Source organism: Alligator mississippiensis, chromosome 4 (assembly GCF_030867095.1).
Source record: "Alligator mississippiensis isolate rAllMis1 chromosome 4, rAllMis1, whole genome shotgun sequence".
Classification (NCBI taxonomy): domain Eukaryota; kingdom Metazoa; phylum Chordata; order Crocodylia; family Alligatoridae; genus Alligator; species Alligator mississippiensis.
This window is the reverse complement of record NC_081827.1, coordinates 100,107,480-100,130,028: the sequence shown is the minus strand read 5'-3', so window position 1 is coordinate 100,130,028 and position 22,549 is coordinate 100,107,480. Positions and strand designations below refer to the sequence as shown.

At 51.3% G+C, this 22,549-nt stretch overlaps 2 protein-coding genes across 2 annotated transcripts; both read left to right on the top strand.

Moving 5' to 3' along the window:
- The first annotated feature begins 423 nt into the window (after positions 1–423).
- On the top strand, positions 424–3,563 carry PDXP (pyridoxal phosphatase). Its single transcript, XM_006270236.3, has 2 exons — positions 424–1,074; positions 2,053–3,563. The coding sequence occupies exons 1-2, from the start codon at positions 495–497 to the stop codon at positions 2,376–2,378; spliced, it is 906 nt and encodes a 301-aa protein (XP_006270298.3). The 5' UTR covers positions 424–494; the 3' UTR covers positions 2,379–3,563.
- Positions 3,564–18,632: 15,069 nt separating this feature from the next.
- LGALS1 (galectin 1) lies at positions 18,633–22,304 on the top strand. Its single transcript, XM_006270235.4, has 4 exons — positions 18,633–18,767; positions 20,269–20,348; positions 21,574–21,745; positions 22,079–22,304. Exons 1-4 carry the CDS (start codon positions 18,759–18,761, stop codon positions 22,220–22,222), a joined length of 405 nt encoding a protein of 134 aa, XP_006270297.1. The 5' UTR covers positions 18,633–18,758; the 3' UTR covers positions 22,223–22,304.
- Positions 22,305–22,549: the final 245 nt, after the last annotated feature.

Sequence of the window (22,549 nt, the reverse complement as noted above, 5' to 3'; positions counted from 1 at the left end):
GCTCTCATTGGTCCGTCACTTCGCGGCTTGGCAGCACGTGATAGGCTACAGACCCCTCCGCGCCCCTCCTCTCATAGGCCGCGCTCCCTGGCCCTCAAACAGTTCCTCAGCCTTTCTCCCTAGGAAGCGGGCACTAAACCCCAAAGCTGCTCCCGCCTCCCTTCCTTTGCACAGGCTGCTTCAGGTTTCCATCAAACAGTTCCTTAGGCTCCCTCCACGGAAAGCGGGCACAAGAACCCAGAGCCGCTCCCCTCATCTCCCTTCCCTGCCATAGGCTGCTCAACGTGCCCATCAAACAGGTTCTCAGGATTGATTGGGTCCCGATGCTTCACCACCTCCCCCTCCCGCTCGCTGCGCGCCCATTGGCCCGCGGCTCTCCGCTTGTGGGCGGGGCGGCCCGAGGCGCCGTGGTCCCGTCCCGCCCCGCGCCGGGCGTTCTAACCCGCCGGTCTGCCTGCCCCGCCCCCCGCCGGCCGGCCGTTGGCGGCGCGAGCATGGCGGGCTGCCGGCGCCTGAGCGGCGCGGGGCTGCGCGAGGTGCTGGGCCCCGCGCAGGGGGTGCTGTTCGACTGCGACGGCGTGCTGTGGGCCGGCGAGCGGGCTGTGCCGGGAGCGCCCGAGCTGCTGGAGCGCCTGCGGCGGAGCGGCAAGGCCGCGTTCTTCGTCAGCAACAACAGCCGGCGCTCGGTGGCGGAGCTGGAGCGGCGCTTCGCCCGCCTCGGCTTCCGCGGCGTCCGCGCCGAGCACATCTTCAGCTCGGCGCTCTGCTCCGCGCTGCTGCTGCGCCAGCGCCTGCTCGGGGCCGCGGCCGGGGCTGCGGGGGACGCCGGCCCCGGCCGCGTCTTCGTGCTGGGCGGGGAGGGGCTGCGCGGGGAGCTGCGGGCCGCCGGGCTGCGCCTGGCCGGGGAGGAGGAGGAGGAGGCGGCGGTGCGCGCCGTGCTGGTGGGCTACGACGACCAGTTCACCTTCGCCAAGCTGGCCCAGGCCTGCGCCTACCTGCGTGACCCACGCTGCCTGCTGGTGGCCACCGACCCCGACCCCTGGCACCCACTCAGCAATGGGCAGCGCACCCCGGGTGAGGGGCCGCGTGGGGTAGGGAGGGGAGGCCCGCTTGCAGCCTCTGTGGCTGCACCTCCTCCTTGTGCATGCAGGTGGACTTCCATCCCAGCACTGACCTGCTACACTGGGGCCCTCCCTGCGGGGAGGAGCCCTTCACATCCCCCTGGCCTGGGGCTGCCCCCCCATGCACGTGTGCACCTGCAGCCCACACACAGACACCTTCCTTACATGCCCCACATGGCTCCCCTACACACCCTTCTCCACGCACATACTCCCATACCTGCCCCTGTGATGTGCATCCCTTAATCGTTCCTACATGTGCTCCCTTCACACCTCCCTTCTCATTCTGACAGGTGCTCCCAACACCCCCTCTTCTGCCCCCCACGCACATGCTCCCTATATCCTTCCCTACGTGCACCCCCTATTCATCCCTACACCCACTCCCAGCCCCCCCACATCACTATGAACCCCCCCCCACACACACACACTCCTTGTTGACCCTTTCACCCCAATGCTGCACTCACATATGGACCCTTGCACCCACACCCAACACACATACAGGCAGCACTCGCCCACCAGTGTCAAGGGACCTGCATGCAGCTTCTCGCTCTCATAAGATTCCAGTGATTCAATTGCTGGCAGCCTGCCTTTGAGCAAAGCGCATCTAGTGTAGTCCTCAGGGTGCACCAGACCAGCAGCTCCCACTTTGAATAAGGGTTGGGGCATTAGGATCCCCAATTGTGGGCCAGGTGACTGTTGTGTGGGGTTTGCTCTCCAAAGTTAGATGCCCCAAAAGGAGGTGTGGCTCTGCATCCTGGGCGTAAGGGCCAGCAATCCTCGGGAGATTTCCAGCTGCAGGGCCCGTAGCTTTTCCCACTCTCCCTGGAATACCCAAGGTGCTTTTGCTGCACTTCTGCCTTGGCTTTGGTTGGTAGGGTACTTGGTCATTGAAATATTATTGACGTGCAGGCATCTCTCTTTCCCTTCCCTTTAGGGACAGGGAGCCTCACAGCTGCTGTGGAAACCGCATCAGGACGCAAAGCGCTGGTGGTGGGGAAGCCAAACACCTACATGTTTGACTGCATTGTTGAGCGCTTTGGCGTGGACCCCTCCTGCACCCTTATGGTGGGCGATCGCTTGGAGACAGATATCCTCTTCGGCAAGAACTGTGGTCTTGCCACTGTCCTGACCCTGACAGGCGTGTCACGTCTGGAGGAGGCACAGGCCTACATGGCCAGCGATAGCCCTGCTGCAAAGGATCTGGTGCCCAACTATTATGTGGACAGCATTGCAGACTTAATACCGGGCCTGGATGACTAGAGAGTTTAAGGGGGAAGGGAGCTTAGTCCCACTCCATTTCATCACCCATTCCAACTTCTCTCTCCCTGCCTTTTTCCTCCATTCCTGTTTCTTTGCATACCAGTACTTTGGTTTTTGAGGGGAGGGGCATGGTATGAATTGTCCTTCCTCCAAGCTGCCAGGTACTGAATTTTGCTGATAAAACCCTGTCCCTTCAGTCAAGTCTGCTACCAGTGACTAAAGGAAACTTGGGAGTCTTTCATTAACTTTTTGTGTGCACGGGGTGGGAGTAGCATTTACAGGCCAAACCAATGTCCATTTGCCCTCCCCGCTCCTGGGGTAGGGCCCAGTTGTGTTATGTCTTATTTTCTCTCTCTTAAGTGACCAGTGGCGGCCTTTACTGCTATGTCCTTCAATGGTTTTTGAACTGCAGCTGTTGTGCTCCCCTGGGCACCCACAGTGAGTCCTTGCCAGGGGAGTAGCTGGTGCTGTTTTTATTACCTCTCCTGCCCCCACCCTGTGCCCAGTGGTGGGGCTTCCCACCTAGGACCCAGAAAGGGTTGGGAGTGCACCCGAGTCAGGCGGAATGGTGAAAGAGAGAGTCTGCCCTGCCCTTTTAATGAAGAGAAGTATGGTTTCTTGCTCTAGGGACTGTCCTCAGCTCTGACTCTTGTCACTGCACCAGCTTAATTTGGTGTTCCTAGAGGTGTTGAGGATGAGGAACCAGGAGCCTGTTCTAGCTTACCTGTGCCATAATGAACCAGACCTGCTGTAACAATCTCCAAACACCCTTTCCTGTGGGTGGGAGGAAAATGTAGGGAAAGGGCTTTTCTGACTAGACAATGAAGCACATCAGTAGTGAACTGTATAGCTTTTTTTGTCTCTGTCTAGGCCAGGCCACTGAGATGATGGGAGAGGGGTCTGTGGTCCCCCTGTCCCACTGCTGCTAGATGGCTGTGCGTGGAGTAGCATTGGTATTGTCAGTGCTGTGAATGTGCCACAGCCCCAGAAAATCATTCCTTGCTGCTTTGTCTGTACAGTTTTATTTATTAATTAATTTATTGAAGTGTTTGTATAAATTATGCTGATTGGTTGTGCCGGGGGTGAGGGCAGTGCCCTTGGGCCTCTCTCACCTCTTGTGTCCCATGTTGTTGTTTTCTGACACTCGCCGTCTTTCTGTAGATAATAAAGTGCGAGCGAGTGTGAGTTGGAATTGGCCTCCTTCATTCAGCCATCTTGGCATGGAGCGGGTGGTTATGCTGGATCTGTTGGTGGGGGAAGGAAAAAAGGGGAAGCCAAAGATGACTTGGCAAAAATAGTTATTTGGGGCACAGACTATTAGTACTTCCTTCTCCATAGCCCTTTACTCTTTAACTAAAAAGGGAAGTCCGTTCTCTCTGGAAAGTTGTCTCTGCAGATTAACCAAGCAAAGCATACCCAATGATATTTTGGAAGTTTATGCTGCTATTTGCCGTTGCTTGGATTCAGGATGCCATCTGGGTTCTGTCCCCTCTCATTCTGGTACTGTTCATTACTGCTGCCAGGTATGAGAATTGGAGTTTGGCTGGCTTGCGAGGCAGCAGTCTACAAGGTCGAGTGGGTTGCTTACGCTATTGTGCAGCTTGTCTCCTGGTTCTTTCTGGCCTTCTAGTTTGAGGGAATGTCAAGGCTATAGATCAGTGATTCTCAACCTTTTTTGTACCAGGACCCATTTGTAAATATAAATGGCCAGTCCCAACCCAGTGCCCCTTCTAACCTGCTGCCCCCAGCTTGTGGAGCAGGGAAGGCCCCAAGGAGTCCCTTGCAGCCTGGAACTCTGACGGCCTGCAAGGGAAAACCCACAGTTTCTCACGTTTTTCTCCTTTAAAGGAGATGTTGATTCATTTTTTTAAATTTGTTCTCAACCCTTTCCTATATTCTTGCAACCCACTTTTGGGTTGTAACCCACAGGTTGAGAAACACTGCTATTAGTTCTCAATCAAATGCTAACACTGGTTCTCAATCTTTTTTAGAGTCAAAGCACAACTGATTATCAGGGCACCCCTCAGAAAATACCAGCTCTTAGCTTTCACTTGTTTTTTTCTATTTTTTTTTAAAAGAGCAATTCTTCTGTTGCAAAGAATTCAGAAAGACCACAACAGGTCAGAATGTCTTTGACAGGATGGGTTCATTTTGAAATCTCTGGGTTTGTCTTGTGAATCACACAGGTGTCTGCACACCTAACAGTACTAACATTGCACGGCACCCCAAGGAACCCCTTCAGTGGATCTCATAGCGCCTCGTGTTACAATGGCACCCTGGTTCAGAAGCTCTACTGCAGCATCTGGGGCTTTGTGGAAGCATGACTACACTGTGTGTGGATACTCTGCTGACTGTTAGCCTGAGGCAGGAACATGGCAGAGTAGACCCTGACTTATCCTAAGGAAGGGGTCTACTACACCTTAAGTAAATCTCTGAGACATTCTTTCTCACCTACTTCTAAACATTTGTGCAAAACTGAAGGAGCCTGAGCCTTCCTCACCTTGGAAACGACCTTTTCAGGGCTGCTCATGTCGCTTACTGGTCATCTTTGTGCTTTACTTCTTCAACAGTTGCTGTACACAGCCCTGGAACTAACAAGGTGCTTGAAAGAGGGCTAGGGTTTGGAGTCAATGAGGAGGTCACATAGGACAGGGACCACGTGTAGGGCACGTGGGTTAAGTATGATGGGAAAGGCCAGAAGTCTGTGCCTGCTGCAGTACACCTCTCCAAAACCTAGATGGGAACCTAAGAGTCTCACCATTCCACTGCCATCAGCAAATACTTTATCTACAAATACTTGAAGCATCCTGTCCCCCTTTAATAATGAGCACATGCAGGGCACTGCTATTGGCTACCCCTTTGGTCCAAATTGTGGAGCTCCAAAGTTTCCAAACCAGCAGATGACCCATGTCAGTACTGATAGGGTGCCACGTGATGAAATTCCTGGATCGTTTTTCAGTTTGACCTTAAGAAAGAAAAGGATCTAGAAAATCCCACACAAAGCTGCCTTGTAAGAACATCAAGGTTGCAAAATCAAGCATTGGGAAGTCAGGAAATGGCAGAAGTGAGGTTGTCTGTGCTATCTTAATATAGCCTCCTTCCTGGCACTTAGCAAGCTCCCTTTGATTGAAACTGTAAGTGCTGAGCACTTCTGTAAATTGGACAGGGTTGTCAGCCCCATAAATGAGGCTTATGTACTTGGTGATCGCCTGCAAAAAGTTCCCAGCATTCCATAGCAGCTGTATGGCAGAGGCAGAAATGAGTGCTAGTTCTCCACAGACGCATCCAGCTGCCTTGAACTGAGACCACCCTTTCTCAGCAATCCTGCATGTTGTTTTTTGCATAAATTGGAAAAGGCCCACTTAATTAGGCAGGGAGCCCACAAATGACATTCTCCTTTCCTACCTAGTCCACATGCATCCCCAGAGCACAATCAATCCTGGGCCCTGAATGAGGCAAAGGTTCCATAGGAGATGCAATGCATAAACAAGTCAGTAAAGACTCTGATAACACGCATGAGAGGAGGGGAAGGGATTGAGGTTGTACAGGCAACCTGCATCCTGGCATGTCCAAGGGTAATAGGGATCAACGTTTTTAGGAGGCATGCCACAAATTAAGCCTGTGCACATAACAGGCTTCCCCTTCCTCTGCTTTCTGTTCCCTACCCAATCTGTTGTGTGTGCACGCAGGCTGCCCATGCCACTTGTGGCATGCATGCTGCAAGCTGCCCACCTCTGCCTAGGTTTTGAATGTTTGACTACTGTCAACTGTCAACAAGTGACTATGTCACTTCAACAAGTGATCTCTTAAATAGGTCTCTGTGTAACGGAGATACCTGCTGCTAGCTCAGTGGGATTCTACACTCACGCCACTTGCAGGCCACGTTGCTTCACAGCTGCTGTTGGTCCATGAAGCAGCTTCTTGCTGCAGTCCTTGCTCTGAGACCCAGATTTCCAGTTGTGCTGCATCCATGGTGAAGGGCTGCATGTGCACAAGCTCGAGGTGCCATGCCTGACTTTCCATGGACTCATTGTAGCCTCTCCCCAGTTGGTCAGACTAGGTGGGATCCTCAGTAAGTGCATCCTGTTCCTCAGCCAAAAGCAGCAGCCATGTTATGCCCCCTTGAGGTAGGTACTTGCCTTCAACTTGAGGCCCGGAATAGAAAAGGTAGGAAGGGGGAGATGGGGCATAAAACAGGGCTCTTGCAGTCCTGCTCAACCTTAGTTTGGTGGTGTCTCCAGTATAACTCTTCTGTGCATAATAAGAGGGTCTGAGGGGAGGTCTCCACCTTGGCCTCCTTTGTTCTTCCATTGCCAAGGTTTGCTCTGTGGCAGTTGTGAAGGCTCTAGGAGGACTCCTGCTTCCAGGACTGAAATGGGTTGACCACTCCAGCCAAATTGCTGGAAGCCCTTGAGTCTGCCAGGAGCGGGGCTACTTAGCATCAGGACCAATTACTCAATGCATCAGAGAGAAGGAGCTCCTTTCTCCTCCTGCGGGGCAAGCAGTTCCAGCAGGGCTGAGCAGAGTTGGACGTAGGAGAAACATGGCCTGTTGCAACACAGACAAAGATGAGGCAGATCTCTCCCACAGTGTGTCACATGGCACACTCTGCCTCTGCAGTAACAGGGACACCCTGGCTGCAGGCACAGCAGGCTTTCCATTGCTGAAGGAGGGTTGACTTCCTTCATACCACAAATGCAGTTGCTCTGGCAACAGTTGCTCAGATGCGTAACCGGTACTTCCAGTCTGCAAAGCATCCTCCTGCAAGGGGCAATGCCCAAAAGGAGGCTCTGCCTTAAAGCACCGTTTGCTTTGCTGACGTTGCAGGCTTAAGGGGCAAGGGGGAAACCTTGCATTGCTTTCCAGTGACAAAACCTCCTTTGGGTAACAGAAAGAGAAGGGCAGATGAACTCCTGAAAGTACTGCATCAAGTCTCCAGCTAGCTACTGGAGATGGGTTAGGGCTTAGCTATATAAACTTGGCCCAGACTAAACCCAGTTGTCCTAATACAAAAAGAGTTTTGTCCACTGGGACTTTATGCATCCATTTGAATCTAGGTAAATCTAATGTAAATTGGGGCGTTTTGTGTCTGATTCAATCCAGTGCCATTTTACACCAGGCCAAGCAATTTGGGGATATCATTCATGTCCATGTCCCCCCCAACCTTTGGAGGCCCCATCCTGTTAAATAACAGCAGTGTGCACACATCAGGATTCCCCTTTGACATCACACAAAAGTATTTTCTTTGCATTTTTGTCACACAGAGCAGCGACATACTCTCTAAGTTCAAGCCTGCCTATGGAAGTGAAAACTCATTCTCTACCCAGGTTTTGCCAGCCCAGCTTTGCCCCCATCGCTGATGCCGTACCAGCAATAAGAGCTAAACAACTGTCTGCCAAGTCACCTGAGCTACACAAAAGCTGCAATGCACATCAGGCCAGCTCCAGAGCTCTGCCCCGTGAGGTAACCTCCACTTCCTCACATTAAACACACTTGGTAAAGTAGCAGGCAACCCACAGGTCAAGCCCCACACAGCTCAAAGTAACTGCAAAACCTGACGCACCTCCAAGGCAAAGAGGGAGCTGAAAAAATTCTTCCCATCTTCCAGGGCTCTCAAGGCCAGGAAGAAGCTCTGGGAGAAGCATCCCGAAAAGTGTGAGGTGGAAAAGTCATCGTCTCTGAGAACCTGGGTACTGAACAATGCGCCTTTCAGGGTCAGCACCTGAAGCCTCCAGACCTTCAAGGAGCTCCTGGCTGATGCTGGCCTACCATCTGGTGAGCTTGGAGGCCCAGCAAGTGCACCTGGATGAGATGTTCAGGGGGCCTTGCAAAGGTGTTGACAAGATGTAGGAGCGGGGTGGAGGGAAAGGAGAAAGTTCTTCATGGAGGAGAAGAACAAGAGCTTGAAATTCAGGAAGCTAGAAGAGAGGGGGCTCAACCTAACTAAAGAGATCGCTAGAGAAAGCCTTGGTTGTAGCATGGGAGTCTTAGCAAGAAGAGGGGAAAGGGTGGGAGTGGAAATGCAGACGTAGTGGCAAGCAGACAGAACAGGCAAAGCAGTCAGGTTCTGTGATGGAGTTGCAACTCACTATTGCAAAGTGTGTGCAACAGGGGCATAGGCAGACATTGCATAGGGCTGAGAGGAGCTTTGTGCCCTCACATTGTCCACCACCATGTTGGAGACCCATAAGAATAGCCACTTTACCTCTTCAGCCCCCTGACCTGCTCCAGCCTCATAGACCCCTACTTGCTCTATGACCAGAGGCCCCACCCAGCTGGAAGGTGGACACAGGCCTGGGTTAATGTTGGTCTGAAGGTACCCAGCATTTATCAAACCCACAGGAACCAGTCATAGCAGTCCCTACATAGAAACCCCAAGGTGAAAGGGAGGCACCGTGATGCTTAACCTTCATGGCTGCCTGCAGGGCTCCCAAAGCAGAATCCTCAAGCTGCGGTTTCACAAACACCAGATCAACCCATTAATGCCAGGAGCCAGGGCAGTAGGCAAACTGCATTGCCCACAGACTGGCCTTGGTTATCGGAGTGGACTTGGCTGTCAGCAGCCAAACTACCCTGAGCTGGCCCCAGTTGCCTGCATGGGCATGACTGCCTGCTTATAAGCAGTAGCTCTTTCAGTGCCCAGGAGGCTACTAAATAGGACAGATGTCTCTCTGTCTAGTCCTTGTTCCTAGTTTCCTGGCTCCTTGTTCCCCAGACTCCAGCTTGGACCCCTTTTCTCCAAACTGACTTGCTGGTTCCTGCCATCTTTGCTTCTGAGTCTGGTCTAGACCCTGTCCTCTGACAACTGGCTCCTGCCTTGTGACTTGAGTTTGCAGCTTGTCCATAACCTAGTCCTGTACAGTGATAGCTTCCTGCTCTGGACCCTTAGCTAGTGGCTCTGGTCTGGATTCCTGCTTCCTGTTCCTGACCCCCTTGGTTTGTGGCTTTATCCAGGGTGACTGCCTATATCTTGGTCCATTATAAACCACGGCTTTCTGACACTTGCTTCTGATCCCCCTAACTCCAGCTGGGGACTCTTGATTCCTGACCTTTGCCTGTTCCTGATCCCCTGAGTTGTGACCCTCCGAAGTCAAGCTCGGACTGCTGATACCCTGGTTGTACCCCTGACAATTAGGTCCTTTCCTTCAGGTATGTAGCATGAGATCTCCTGGACAACATCCCATTGTGAGCTGTCATTCAGGGTGTTTTAACAATTGTGCAGGTCTCTCTGTCCCTGCCTGCCAGGCCTTGGTGAAACCTTTAGACTTAGCCCCAAGGATGTTGAGCAGAACGCAGCACAGTTCAAATCCCAATCAGGAGCTGCTTGCCCATCCCTAGGCTTGCACCAAGCTATTATTAATCTCCTGAAAAGGTGCATTGTACCGTCATCCAGCAGCTGCTTGGGCAATTGTTTCTCCACTCTTTTCTGACATCCAGAAGACCACTGTCAGATTTTCTTAGCAACTGCAAGAGAGGGTAGGCAGGGTCCCCTGAAGCCAGGCTTAGATTTATGGTGGCCCTGAGCAAAGGTCAAGACATGAGCCTCTCCCTTTTCCCCTCCCCATATTAGGTGACTTGCTCTAACTTAATCTCAACCACAGGGTTTAGGCCCTGTGCAATTACTGCAGTTGCTCACCCTTAAAACTAGCTCACACTGTTAATAGCTATGTGCTTTGCAATCCCAGAAAAATATCCTTTGTTAGGGAAAACAGGGGAGAGTTCCTACAAATTCGAATGCCATGTCCTTTTCTAAACCAACCTGCATTAGCACTAATGAATCTGCCCACAGCGATTGACTAGGCCTTGGAGCCCAGTGGCAGACTATCTCTTCTGATTTATGAGCCCCAAGGTTTGAGAAGTGGGACAATGAATGGGACTATGGATTCTATCAGTTGTTCCACAGCAATTAAGGAACCCCACACGGGTGAAGACTTCAATAACTTCTTGAGGATTTACATCCCTTCTAAATGCTGTGGGAGTATTTTTGTAGTAGCGGTACATATTTCCATCACACCAACCCTAGTGGGCAACTTGCCTACCCCAAACGGATTTGCAACAGACCAGGAGCCATCAGAGATGGAGCTTCCAGACAGTTGTGGCCGCAGATTTCTCCACTGGCAAAGGAGGTCTTATATTGGTGCATTGCCTCTGTAGCGTCTTAGGCCCAGAACAGATGCTCTGTGGAGTGTGGATGTCATTGACTTTGTCTTCCTCACACTCGGCATCTTGGTTTGTTTTCAGACTGCTCGGGGGCTTAACTTGCTGTGTAGTGGGAAGCACATGCATCTGAAACTGTTGCTGCTGACAGCACAAAGTTCTGCTGTAACTCCTCATTGCACTTCTGAAGTGGTGTGTGCCTGGTGGCAGGATGCCAAAGACAACAGCAAGCTCTGCAGTGTGTTCCCCATTGTCAGTGCAGCAAGGCAGAGATGTGACTTGTCCACGTTGCTGGTGCCATTCTTCGAAAATGGCACCACCTGTCTGCTGTGTAGGCAGTCTGGAGATAAAGGCAAAGGATTCAGTGTGACAGGAGGAGTGGTGGGCACCAGAGGCAGAGAATGAGCAGTATGGGGGTTGGGTAACAGTCGCTGAGGCAAAATGAAGATAAAATCAGATTAGGGGCATAGAAGTGAAACCAGATGCTGCAGCTGGTGAACGAGCTGAAGGAAGTTACTATTAATATTAATGCAATGCGAAGCATGCTAATGAGCTTAACAGCTAAAAGTGGTATTGTCATTTGAGCGGAGCTGATCACAGTGTTGGTGTTACTTGAGCAGTCAATAGAGCGCTCTTTGGGCATCAAGGTCTTGGTGTCCCCATGATGACTCTTATCTCCACGGGTTTGGGTTTTAGTCAGAGGGAAGTGTGGAGGCTGGTCTCTGCAGGAAGTGCACTCAATCAGAGAAAGAAAGGCAAAGAAGCCACAAGCTCTTAGAAAAGGAGATCATGAGGAATCATGAGGTTTTTAGCTGCTGACCACCTGGATTTGGAATCCAGAGACTTCTAGCTACTTTATGGTCCATACCCCACTGTGCAGTCTCCTACTGTTGCACAATACCTAGGGCAAAGCAGTACAGAAAAGGATTATGAGATGCCCACCTGCAGCACCAGGCATATAGGTTGGGGTAAATCCTCCTTTGCAGACCCAATGGATTGTGATGAGGTAGCAGGTGGCCATTTGCTTGGAGGTAGAAGCAGGAAAGTGATGACATCAAAACTTTTGTTTTGATGTTTTATATATTTATATAATGGATACTAATAATAATAAACTACTTCTACTACTACTATATTTGGGCCCTAAGAGGGTTAGTCCTCTGGCCACATTCAGGCCTAGGAACCTGTGCTTTTCTTCTCCAGGCAGACAAATAAATCAGGTGTGGTTTGTGATCACCTGTTTTCAACCCAGCTCATCAGAGGATGCACAAGCCCCCACACCACCATCTCATTCATATCAGTCTCAGCTGAAAGGCTTCAGAGAGGAGGAAGAATTGTCTTCTTTAGCCTAGAGGTGGCAGACAGGAAGTTCCTCCTAATCCTACTGTTTGTGCTTTCCCTGCTGTGTCTGTAAACAGGGAACTCCAGTCCCCTGGGTGTGGAATGGGAACTTCTCCCTAGGATACAGACATGTCTACATGGCTTCTCTCCTTACCCTGGGGCCATTGCTGACAGGATAAGCCCCACCAACTCACTCCTGCTGGGCATGCCAGAAGTAGGCCAAGTAATCATTTTAGAGTAGCCATGAGCATGCCCCCCAAGGTCAGGCTCTGTCTCAGGAGAGCCCAAAACTGGGCATTGAAGAGGTCTTGGGTACACTTCAAGTCACTTGGGGCTGCTCCTGAGCTGTCTGCTTAGTCTAATTTCCTGTCTCTGGTGCACCCAGTAGGAGCAAGTGAACAGGGCTTATTTTGCCAGAGCGAGTCCAGCAGCTGGGAGAGAAGCTGTGTAGATGGACCCTAAAAAGCCAAATCTGCAAAGGTGAAAATCAGTGGGAATGTAGATGTTCAGTCTGCTCCAGCCCATCTGTAAATCAAGTCCCCACATACCTGCCTAAGTTGCCTGGAGACTTCTGTAACTCTAACCTGCATGTGTTATGGAACACTTGGATTTGGGGTCGGGGCCAGGAGCATATATGTGAATACATATAGACATGAATACAAGCTGAGAAGAGACAGTCACTGACCCCAGCTCGTTGCCTTGCCATTTTCTTCCATTCAGTAGTAACAACCTACCTGCAAGCCCTGAGGACTTCCCATCTCTGAAACAAAAAACAATGCTTTACCCTACTAACGCAGCTGCTTTGCCTCCCACAGGGCATTTGACTTGGCAGCTGCCATCAACCTAAAAAGCATTCTCCATGGGCAAAGCGGAAGTCTAAGATAGGGTCCTCTCTATGCTCTTCTGGTATGGTAGGGGTTACTCTGAGACTTTGGGGATACCCCTCACTTTCCAGCAATGGAGGCATGCCTCCCCTCTGTACACACATGTGTGCGTGCATACACATGCACGTACACACACCTGAAGCACCCAAGGAGCAAAATTTAGCTTGCCTTGCATTAAGCCTGGGCATGTGGAGCATGTTGCAGCACTGTTGCACATTGAATCCTATGAATCTCAGCTGCTTCCCCAAGCTGCCACAGCTCCTGGTCGCAGAAACAGAGGATTGTCAGGGGTTTCACCTTGTGCAGTGCCATCAGGTGACACTCCTTATGTGTGTGTGTTTAACAGAGCGTGAGCTTTAGGCAAGAAGCTGGCCTTCTTTATTTGACTGTCCCATTGGGTCCCATTAGACCAGTTAATCTCCAGTCCCTAGAGCTGCGATGAAGTAATCTTTGTTTGCTTTCTATGGGAATTGTGTCCACTGGGATTTATTAACTGACATACTTGTCAACTGCCTCAGCAACAAAGCCAGGAACACAGCAGCCTATGGAGAGGGAACTCCCTGCTGGTCCTAAAATGTGGCTTCCCCGCATCCCTGCAGGGCTGAGGCACCTTGTCAGGGCGGAGGACCTGTGCGGGAGGCTTTCATTGTCCCAACCTGTCCTGGATGTAGTCAGAGCTGTCCAGACACTAGTGCTGACGCTCTGCCAAGTTTCACAAGGGCTGAGATCATCTCAGATGGAGGCCTGAGAATTCAAGGGCTGTGCGGGTAAAGGGCGGCTTGGAGAACACAGCCCCAGAGGGGGTGGGCGCATCACCTGCTGCGTGCTCAGCTTTTCCCCTTTTGTTCTGTAGTAATGGACACCCCAGCCACAGGCACTCCAGGGCTTGCCACTGCCGAAGGAGAGGCAGGGCTCTTTACGCCACACATAAGGTCACGGTGACAACTGCCACTCAGATGATGGTTCAGCTGTTTTCAACATCCCCTTGGTGGGACCTACATCTAAAGAGCCTTGATTTCCCATGATAAGCCCTCCTGAGGAATCCAGGTTTTTTCTGGATTTTTTTCTGGATGTGGAGTTGGCAGAGCAGGGATAGAGGGGATTTTTCAGCTGTCCTTGCCCCTTGGGCCAATTTCTGATGTGGAGAATGAATCAGAAAGTGGAGCTTTCCCTCTTTTTCTCTTTTCACTAAAATAGTTGTGCGAACTTCAGAAAAGCTGCTGTAACCGACACCGCAGGACACTTTTACTTCAGTCTGTCCCCTGCACCTGATGCCCATCCCATAGGACCACCCTGTCGCACACGAACTTCAGTGACCAACTACAAGTAAGGAGTGATTTGGGTGCTTCAATAGGGCCTGACTTTCAGATGGTGAATGCTTGGCAGTTTCTGAGAATGAGGCTCCCTTAAACTATCTCAAGTTAGGCTCCCTACAAATGAGGCACCTGAGATCATGAGGCTCTTTTGAAGTTCCTGGTCCAGTTGCCTCCTTCACAGACAAGCCCAGCAAAAATCTTAAGAATGGACTGAGATCAAATGAGGTCCCCACTTCCCTTATATATGGTCCCTCCAGATGGCGGTGGGTATGGGACCCTTGCAGCCCTGCTGTTCATGCTGCACCTGTTCTGTGCATGAGGAGATAACTCAAGGCTCCAGGTCTGATCGAATGGGCACCTCTTACTAGGGCAGATCTCTGTAGGGCCCAGAGGAAGAAGGTGCTGTGGGTAAGCGAGTTAAGGATCTGAGAATAAAGGCTGGGGGGCAGAGCAGTCACTGCATCCAGTTGCATGGAACAAGGATTCCCTTGTCCATTGTGCGTGGGAGGAGTCTCTACTGCTGAAATAAGATTCGCTGCCCACAACCATGGTTGCTTCGGTAACCATGGGTTGTATGATGTATCAGATACTGTTGCTATGTTGCCCTTGCTGTTAGAGATCAGGAGCAAGGGAGGAACCTAAGATGGGAACCCAGTTTCTGTTTTGTTTGCATTGCACCATGCTTTATGCTGATATGCACCAAGCCCTGCCCCAGACTTAACCAAAACACGTGCAAAGCTACATTCAGCCTCTGTCACCATGAATCAGGGGGAATGGACAGGGGAGCAGTGCTGTAGCAAAGTGGGGTGAGCAGGGAGACTGCCCCAGGAACCAAAGCAAAGGGGTGCTAACAAGCACTGCCCAGCCCCAGATCTGTGCATGGGACGAGGGCGGGCTGCTGCTGTGGGCTTTGGCCCAGGCACCAAACTTCCTTGCCATGGCTCTGCAGGGGAGACATAATACGCAGGACCTTGTGACCACTCTCACACCATGGATCCTGCAGTCTCATTCTCTTTGGTGTTGCCTGTCTGCATGTAACCAGCACAGCCATGAGCTGCAAGTGATCTTCTAGATCAACTGGCACAATGAAGAAGTCCAGTCACTGGGGCTGCACACAGAGCTGGCAGTGAGGTTTGTGTCCACGGCTGCGTTCCAACATCACCCATCCCATCCTAACACCCTGCCACCAAAGCCAACAGCAGGATGGGCTCTGTGGAGGGGGGGGACTTCCCAAGCAGGGCAGAGATGCATGGGCAGGCGGGAAGGCAGTGTGCGTAGGAATCTTGTACATCCCTGCCTATTGGGTGCATACACAAAAGAGTCCCAGCACAGGGGCTGACCCTCTCCCAGCAGCTTTTGAAAGGGTTGAGCTCAGTTCAGAACCTGATCATCTGGGGTTGGTCTGCCAGGCTGTAAGGCGGTGGGGGCCAACCTTTTTGGCAGGCATGTCACAGGTTAGCTCTGCACCCTCCCTGAGTGCTACTTTCAATCCCTTTCCCCTGCCAGATCCACTGCTCATCAGTCTATTTCCTGTCCTATACTTCCTGCTTGATCTGCTGCTCCGCTATCTGCTGCTCTGCTATCTGCTCTCTGTTCTATCTGCCACTGTACTGCCTATCCCTTCCCTGATCTGCCGTGTACCACACACAAAGGCTGCCCATGCCACTGTTGGAACACGTACTGCAGTTTGGCCACCCTCTCTGTAAGCAAAACTGCCTACGAGAAAACAGCTTGGTGTGGGCTGTGGTGGAGTGCTCTTTGCCTATCTGTCTCTACCAGTTCTCTCTCCCACCAGTCATTAGTAATAGGAACACTTTGACCACAGGCATCAAGAAAGAGGAGAGGTGCTTTATACAACAAATGTTGTTGCTGTGACAACAGCTGGTTAGGCCATGCCTCAGCTGCTTGCAAAGCTGCAAGGACCCTCCTGTGCTTAGCAACACTTTCCAGGGGCATTGTCCCTCCAACTAGCCAGAGGAGGAGCCGCATCCAACCTTTCTGGCCACAGGGGAGATTTGAGTGCAGGTGGGCAAGATGGAAACTGAAGCCAGAGAAAGCAGGCCCACAAGAGTGAAAGGAGGCCCATAAGGGTGAAAAGTTGTGTAACTAGGGGAGTGGGGTATACTTAATTAGGGTGGCCATCATAGAGGACAGTCCGGTTGTCCTCTGTCCTCTATTGATATGAAACCCAATGCCTTTATGTCCTCTACTTTTCTCTTCAAGAGAGGCTGCTAATATCAACTCCAAGGTTTCATATCAATAGAGGACAGAGGTCAGAGTAGCAGAAAACCAGAATGTCCTCTATGATGGCCACCCTATACTTAATGTAACCCCCTTCACACACACACACACACACACTCCTTGTATATCTGTTTCTTGGGCAGCTACAACCTTCCCCTCCATCTGCCTGGCCACGTCCCCAACAGCAAGCAACAGGGAGGATCCAGCTATGGAGCATCTGGCCCCTGACATTTACATCTGTAAATGCAGGTTTTAGAGAGGTGGAAAAAATGAGACACAGACCGGTTCTCTCACCAGTGTGTGTGTGTGTGCGTGTGCGTGTGTGTGTGTGTGTGTGTGTGTGTGTGTGTGTTCTCCAGGGAGGGGTGCATTCTCAATCTCAAGAGAAGCTTGCTGTCATCTTTGCTGCAGGGATGGGAAGGCAGCCCTGCTCTGTGCTGGCGTGGGAGGTGAGATGCAGACTGCCGGCCCCTACAAGGACACTGATCCAAATTTACCCCTGAGCTGACACCCTGGCACTGATGAGGGTCACCCCAAGATGAACCCCCCCACCCCCAACCTGCCACTGTCACAGATGCCTAGAGAGATTTGTTGTTCTGCTCCAAATGTATGAAATTTCATACTGCAAAAGCCTCACTGAATAAGGCTCATCCCCTTTCTGGCCATAGGAAGGGAATACTGCTCCTCTCATCTCCTGGTAACGCTGCTCCTATTATTACATCTGTCTGATTATGGTCGTGGAGTGGAGTCAGCCAGTCTCTTTAAGAAGAGCCGGCATTTGCCAGTTAATTTTCTCTGGACAGTCATATAGAGATGAGTCTCCCAGGGGTGCTGCAGCTGTGTGCTGACTGTTCACACGCAGCTGCTGTAGGTGCTGCCATTTCAGGCATAGCCAGGTAGGAGAGCAGCAAAGAGGATCTCGAGATCTCGAGACAGCATGCAAAAGATATGACTGTCTCCCTGCTGACCAGGGAGAAACTCATCTTCTGGAGTAAGAGTGTCTCAAAAGCTACTGATCCCTTCCTCTCTATATAGGCAGCCAGATCTCTGCCTCCAGCAATAGCTGCTCTGCTCCTCAATCTTACCCAGTTCTGTCAGTGTATGCACTCCTCAGCTACAGCACCCTCTGATGGTCCAGTCCTCCTGCCCCACAGCACCCCTTGCTCTGCCAATGCACTTCACTTCTGCTCTACAGCCCCCGACTCTTACCCCAGTCCCGAATTCTTCCCCACAGGGAGACCCGTAGTTTCAAAGAGTTAAAGAAACTCTGATGATTTTCCTAGAGGGGATAGGGTGTTTCCATAATCACATACACAGTAAATGGGGAACGAATGGGCCTCCAAGGAAGAAACAGATCGTGCAGCGCAGGGCAGTTCTGGTGCTCTTGGCTGAGCCACAGCGGTGTGTCTTGTGATTAGAGACAAAAAAAAAAAGACAAGCACAGCCCTAAACCACGAGAGCAGACTTGGCCAGCTGCTTGAATTCTTTCTCCTGTTTAGATGTAATTACAGTCAAGCCGTTTTACAGTGAAGTAAATTTTTCCAGAAAAAAATCCTTTCACTCCGGGATGAATCACCCTTCTAATGGACACAATACAGAAGGTATACAAGCCACGTAGGACTGACGAGTGCACTCCATTTTGCTCACTCTAGCAAGGTTCGGGCAAGATGCAGAGAAGTGGTGAAAAGCTTCACCCCTCCTCCTCAGGGATGGCTGTTGGTGTGCAGTGCACCTACAACTGCCCAGCTGTATCCCATTGTTCCTGGGAGCATCTTGAGGGGAACTGGGGCCTAAACCCCTTCCTGAGCTCCTGTGTCTGCAGCATATGACAAGGATGACCAGCAGTTGAGCAGGCACTGGTAACTCTGGTGCTAGGACCTGAGAGCAGGGCTTGAATCTCATGGAGCCTGTCTCCATCCATCATGACCATGGATGGGGAGAAAAACTCCTCTTCTACTTTGCATGGACTACCTGGAATTCTCTATGCCTAGCGTGGGCTCTGGTATTTCTACCGCTCAAGGTTTATCCTGCACAAAAGGGCCTAGGCACCCCTTCCCGCCAATTCTCATTCCATTTATCCATTTTTCTAGGTCGGAGGGAGTCAAACATCTTGGATACTGAAACCCTGTCATCACAAAACTATTTTCCACTGGCTTTGTGGCCACGCACATTTGGAACTTCCCTTCAGGATCCCAGCAGGCTTTTTTGAGTAGGCGGTGTTTAGCATCCAGGAACAAAGAGAGCTCTGCCCTGATAGGCCACACAGCCTTCAAAATCCCACTAGCCTGCTCCCTCTCCTGCCTGGTATTTCTTATTGGCTGGAGAAGGGCACAGTGCATCAGCTGCCCAACTATTTAAGAGCACTGGGAGTGGCAGAGTAGCTGCCCACATCTGTGTGTCAGAGCTCAGCAGCTGTAGAGTGAGAGCCTGAAGAGGGTAACACCATGTCTTGTGTGAGTAGTGGGGAGACTTTGACTAAGGGCGGTGGCTGCCAGAGGAATAGGGGATCTGGGTGCATTGCAAAGAGCAAATCTGGGGAGGGAGGGCTGTGCTGGTGAGAAGGGATGACAGGGCATTTCCCCTGTGAGGAAGGGAGCTGTACTGTCCCTTCAGGGTCCTGTACACCAGGAGTTGGGTGGGGCAGGGAGACTGCTAATACCAACTCCTAGTTGTGGGGGGCTTTCTCTGTTCTTATATGAGATTATCTTCTGCTCCCTTACCACAGTAAAGCTCTTGTTTGATTTTGTTTCATTTCATTTTGTTTCATGTTATGTACCTTTTATTTTCTTTCTACATATCCTTTTGGTGGGCTGCTTAGATTTATTTTGAAACCCACATAACTTCTAGCCCCTTCCCTCTCCCCACCCCAGCAGGCATCCCCAGTGCTTTTTGATCATCCCATGCCAAAAATACCCAGCTCTGTGACCAACATCAGGCCAAAAGGCAGAAGTTTTTTAAAAAGTTCCTGATTTTTAAGAGGCATCTCAAAGATGAGGGCACTGCTGCAGCTGGGGGGGACTGTGGGGAAATGCTAAGAGGAGATGAAGCACCCACTATCCTTCCCCCACCCACCCCATCATCAATGTCCCCCACCTACCCCATCATCAATGCCTTGGAAAAATGACTAGGTTGTGTGTGTAGGTGTGTGTGGGGGTGGGTGCGTGTGTCAGAGAGAGAGAGTCCCTGCATGTAAAAGTTGCAAAATGAGCCCTGAGCTCAGAGGTTAGGGAAGAGGAAAGCAAAATGCCTGAGCTGCTGTTCTGCAAGTTCCCTCCTTTTGGGGCCCTAGTCTTCAGCTTTTTGATATGCTCGGGGGAAAAGGGAATAAGTAATTTCTAACCAGTCCAGAGAGGCAAATGGTGCTGAATTGACAGTCCCAGAGATAGAGGTGTTCAAATCACAGCACGGGGAGCACACACGTTGGCAATAGTGGAAGCTGCTCCACCAGTGAGCTGGGCTTGGTACTCCTCTCAAAACCCCAGTACAGCTGGGCTGGCATATGAAGGTGTGGTCCCTGCTGGCAGAGCTGCTCAGAGCTTCTCTGTCTCATGAGTGTGGGGGAGTGCACACAAGCTCTTATCTCTCCAGGGCCTTAAGAAATCTATTCATGTTGGTGAAGAGCTTGGAGAGGAGCCAAGTGGGGTAAGATCGCCCCACAGTATAGGAAGACACCAGTAGGGGAGCAGCTGCACTGCTAGGAGAGGAACACATGCCCCAGCCATGTGTGGCAACTCTTCAAGGGGCGCTCTGCTCTTCCTTGGGGATCCCCGTCTCCCTCTCTGCCTGAAGCAATGAGCCAACCTCACCTTTCACCCTCAGCCAGGATCAGTGGTCCCCAGCTGTGTCCAATACCTCTGCCATGTTTCCTCCTGTCATCCTGGGAGGGTGATGGAGTGGGCTAGTGGAGGGAGCCAGAATGCTTGGGACTAACACGTCTGTTTTTTAATTCTACAGGGCTTAGTCTGCACCAATTTGGGCATCAAGCCTGGACAGCGTTTTGGTGTGAAGGGTGAAGTTACACCAGGCGCCAAGAGGTAAGCCATGTCCCATGGGCATGAAGGCGGCTAAACAAGAAGGCTGTAGAGTGGTGGGAGAGAGGTGCAGTCTTGAAAGGGTTAATGCTGCAAACAGCTCTTTCCAATGAGTCATATGCACTGACATAGCTCCTAATATACATTGCAGGCTACTTGGCCCCCCCTCCCCGCCTCTTCTCCCCTCCCCCAGTGCATCTCCTGCCAAGAGACTGAATGGAACCAGATGTTCAATCTACCAGTGCCCTCCCCTAACAGCAACCACATCCTCTAATGTGCAGGGCCAGGCAGATGGAGAGCCTGTGCGGGGTGCAGGGTCTCTGGAGATGTGCTGAGTAGGCAGGTGTGTTCGTTGGCTGGAAGGGAGCAACTAAAAGGGCAGAGCACTTCTCCAGCTAAAGCGCTGCTTGGGGCCAGATACAGAAGGCACCTTAATGAGCTTGCAGCCTAGGGACCCCGGGAGCAGCCTCCTTGTATCACCGTCAAAACTGAGCCATCAAACTGAGCCAGTTGGTATCTCCTTTGGGTGCGGTTGGCTCCATGGGAGTGGAGCTTGGCTACCACCCTGGGAGCCGATGGTATTCCAAGAAGCAACATGCCCTGACTTCTCACAACAGTGTCAGAACAAAGCCTTCTGGGCTTTCCCTCCCAAAATATCATGTCTGCCTGTTGGGGCCTCAAGGGAAGGAGGAGCCCATGCAGGGAAGGAGCGTTGTTCTGTTTCAGGCAAAAATCCCTTTGGAGGAAAGGTGCTTCATTAAAGAGATGGCAATTGCTTCAATGGCCTGTGGGCTGGAGAGCAGCCATAGAGCACAGCAATTCCCAGCTGTTTGGGACAGGAAGTGAAGAATATGGAAGGCAATTGAAACACCGGGGGGATTTCAGAGCGTGGAATGTGATTTCCCAACCCAGTCAGAGCTGACTGCTGACCTTTCCTCTTGCGAAAAGTGTCATGGGTGCAGGTAATCAACACTTCTGTCTGAAACACAGCACTGTGCTGGGGCAGTGGTTGATTAGTGACTCAGAGCAAACAGCTCCCCCTACCAACGCACCAGACCTTCTTTCTGTGGATCCCCTGGTCCTTCTTGTAGGGCTCCTTTACCAATACTGATCAGTGGTCCTGAGCCCGAGGGAAAACCACAGACTGTGGCAGTAAGAGGGTATGGTGCTGCTACAGTCTGGGGTGCATAGTGCTACCTATCTCTCACTTGTCTCCGTTCTCTGCCAGCTTTGTAGTGAACATAGGGAAGGACCCCGCCAATATTGTGCTGCACTTCAACGCGCGCTTTGATATACATGGGGATGTGAAGACCATTGTGTGCAACTCCAAGAACAATGGGGAATGGGGCACAGAACAGAGGGAGACAACATTCCCTTTCCAGGAGGGCTCCACAGCAGAGGTGAGGTTGGGAATGACCCAGGGGTGGGATGGTGTTCTTGTGCATGGGACACATCTCAGCTTTGTCCCTTAAAGAAAGGGAGGAGGTATATTATACATAGGGTACCCAATCCCAGCCTGTTTGAGAAGGTGATCACAGCCACCTCTCACTTGTCAGGGCTATACCCCGCCAGAGTTGATGACTGGCAAAGGAGTTTACAGCTTTCCCATTTCCGTCTCTCTCTGAAGAACCCTGCTCCTGGACTAGGGCAGTGGGAGAAGATGGTGAAGAGACAGACATATAGCATGCCCTGGCCAATGTGTCCTCTGACTCTTTTGTGTTCACCCTTTGCAGATCTTCTTTCTTCATGACAAAAACGACCTGACTATTCAGTTGCCAGGCCACCAATTCAAGTTCCCTAACCGGCTGGGACTCCAGGTCATCGACTACCTGGCTGAAGAGGGTGACTTCAAACTCAAATCCCTCCAAATGGAATAATTCCATTCTCATCCCACACCTTTGGCTCCAAAGGGATATTTAAAATGAAATAAATAAATGCCACTGAGTCTGATGTCTCAAACCTCATGGCTAGCTCTTTCTTACGGATGACGTACTACCTACAGCACTTAATTTTCTTCTCTGGGTCTGTTACTTCTGGGGTACTTGCCAGACCTGGTATCTGACAGGAGAAGGGAGAGGAGATAACTTCTCTTCCTCTGCTAGGCATCTCCTGGGAGGGCTGGAGTAGAAAGCACGGAGCTTCTCAAGGTGGGAGAAATAGTGTGAACAGGGTATTCACTGATAAAGTAACCAGACCATTCTTCT

What these genes read in the sequence shown, in the direction of transcription:
- PDXP (XM_006270236.3), top strand. Translation starts at nt 495, where the DNA reads ATGGCGGGCTGCCGGCGCCTGAGCGGCGCGGGGCTGCGCGAGGTGCTG. An exon ending in CAATGGGCAGCGCACCCCGG is followed by an intron (nt 1,075 to 2,052) that starts GTGAGGGGCCGC and finishes CCTTCCCTTTAG; the next exon opens with GGACAGGGAGCCTCACAGCT.
- LGALS1 (XM_006270235.4), top strand. An exon ending in GTTACACCAGGCGCCAAGAG is followed by an intron (nt 20,349 to 21,573) that starts GTAAGCCATGTC and finishes GTTCTCTGCCAG; the next exon opens with CTTTGTAGTGAACATAGGGA. An exon ending in AGGAGGGCTCCACAGCAGAG is followed by an intron (nt 21,746 to 22,078) that starts GTGAGGTTGGGA and finishes CACCCTTTGCAG; the next exon opens with ATCTTCTTTCTTCATGACAA.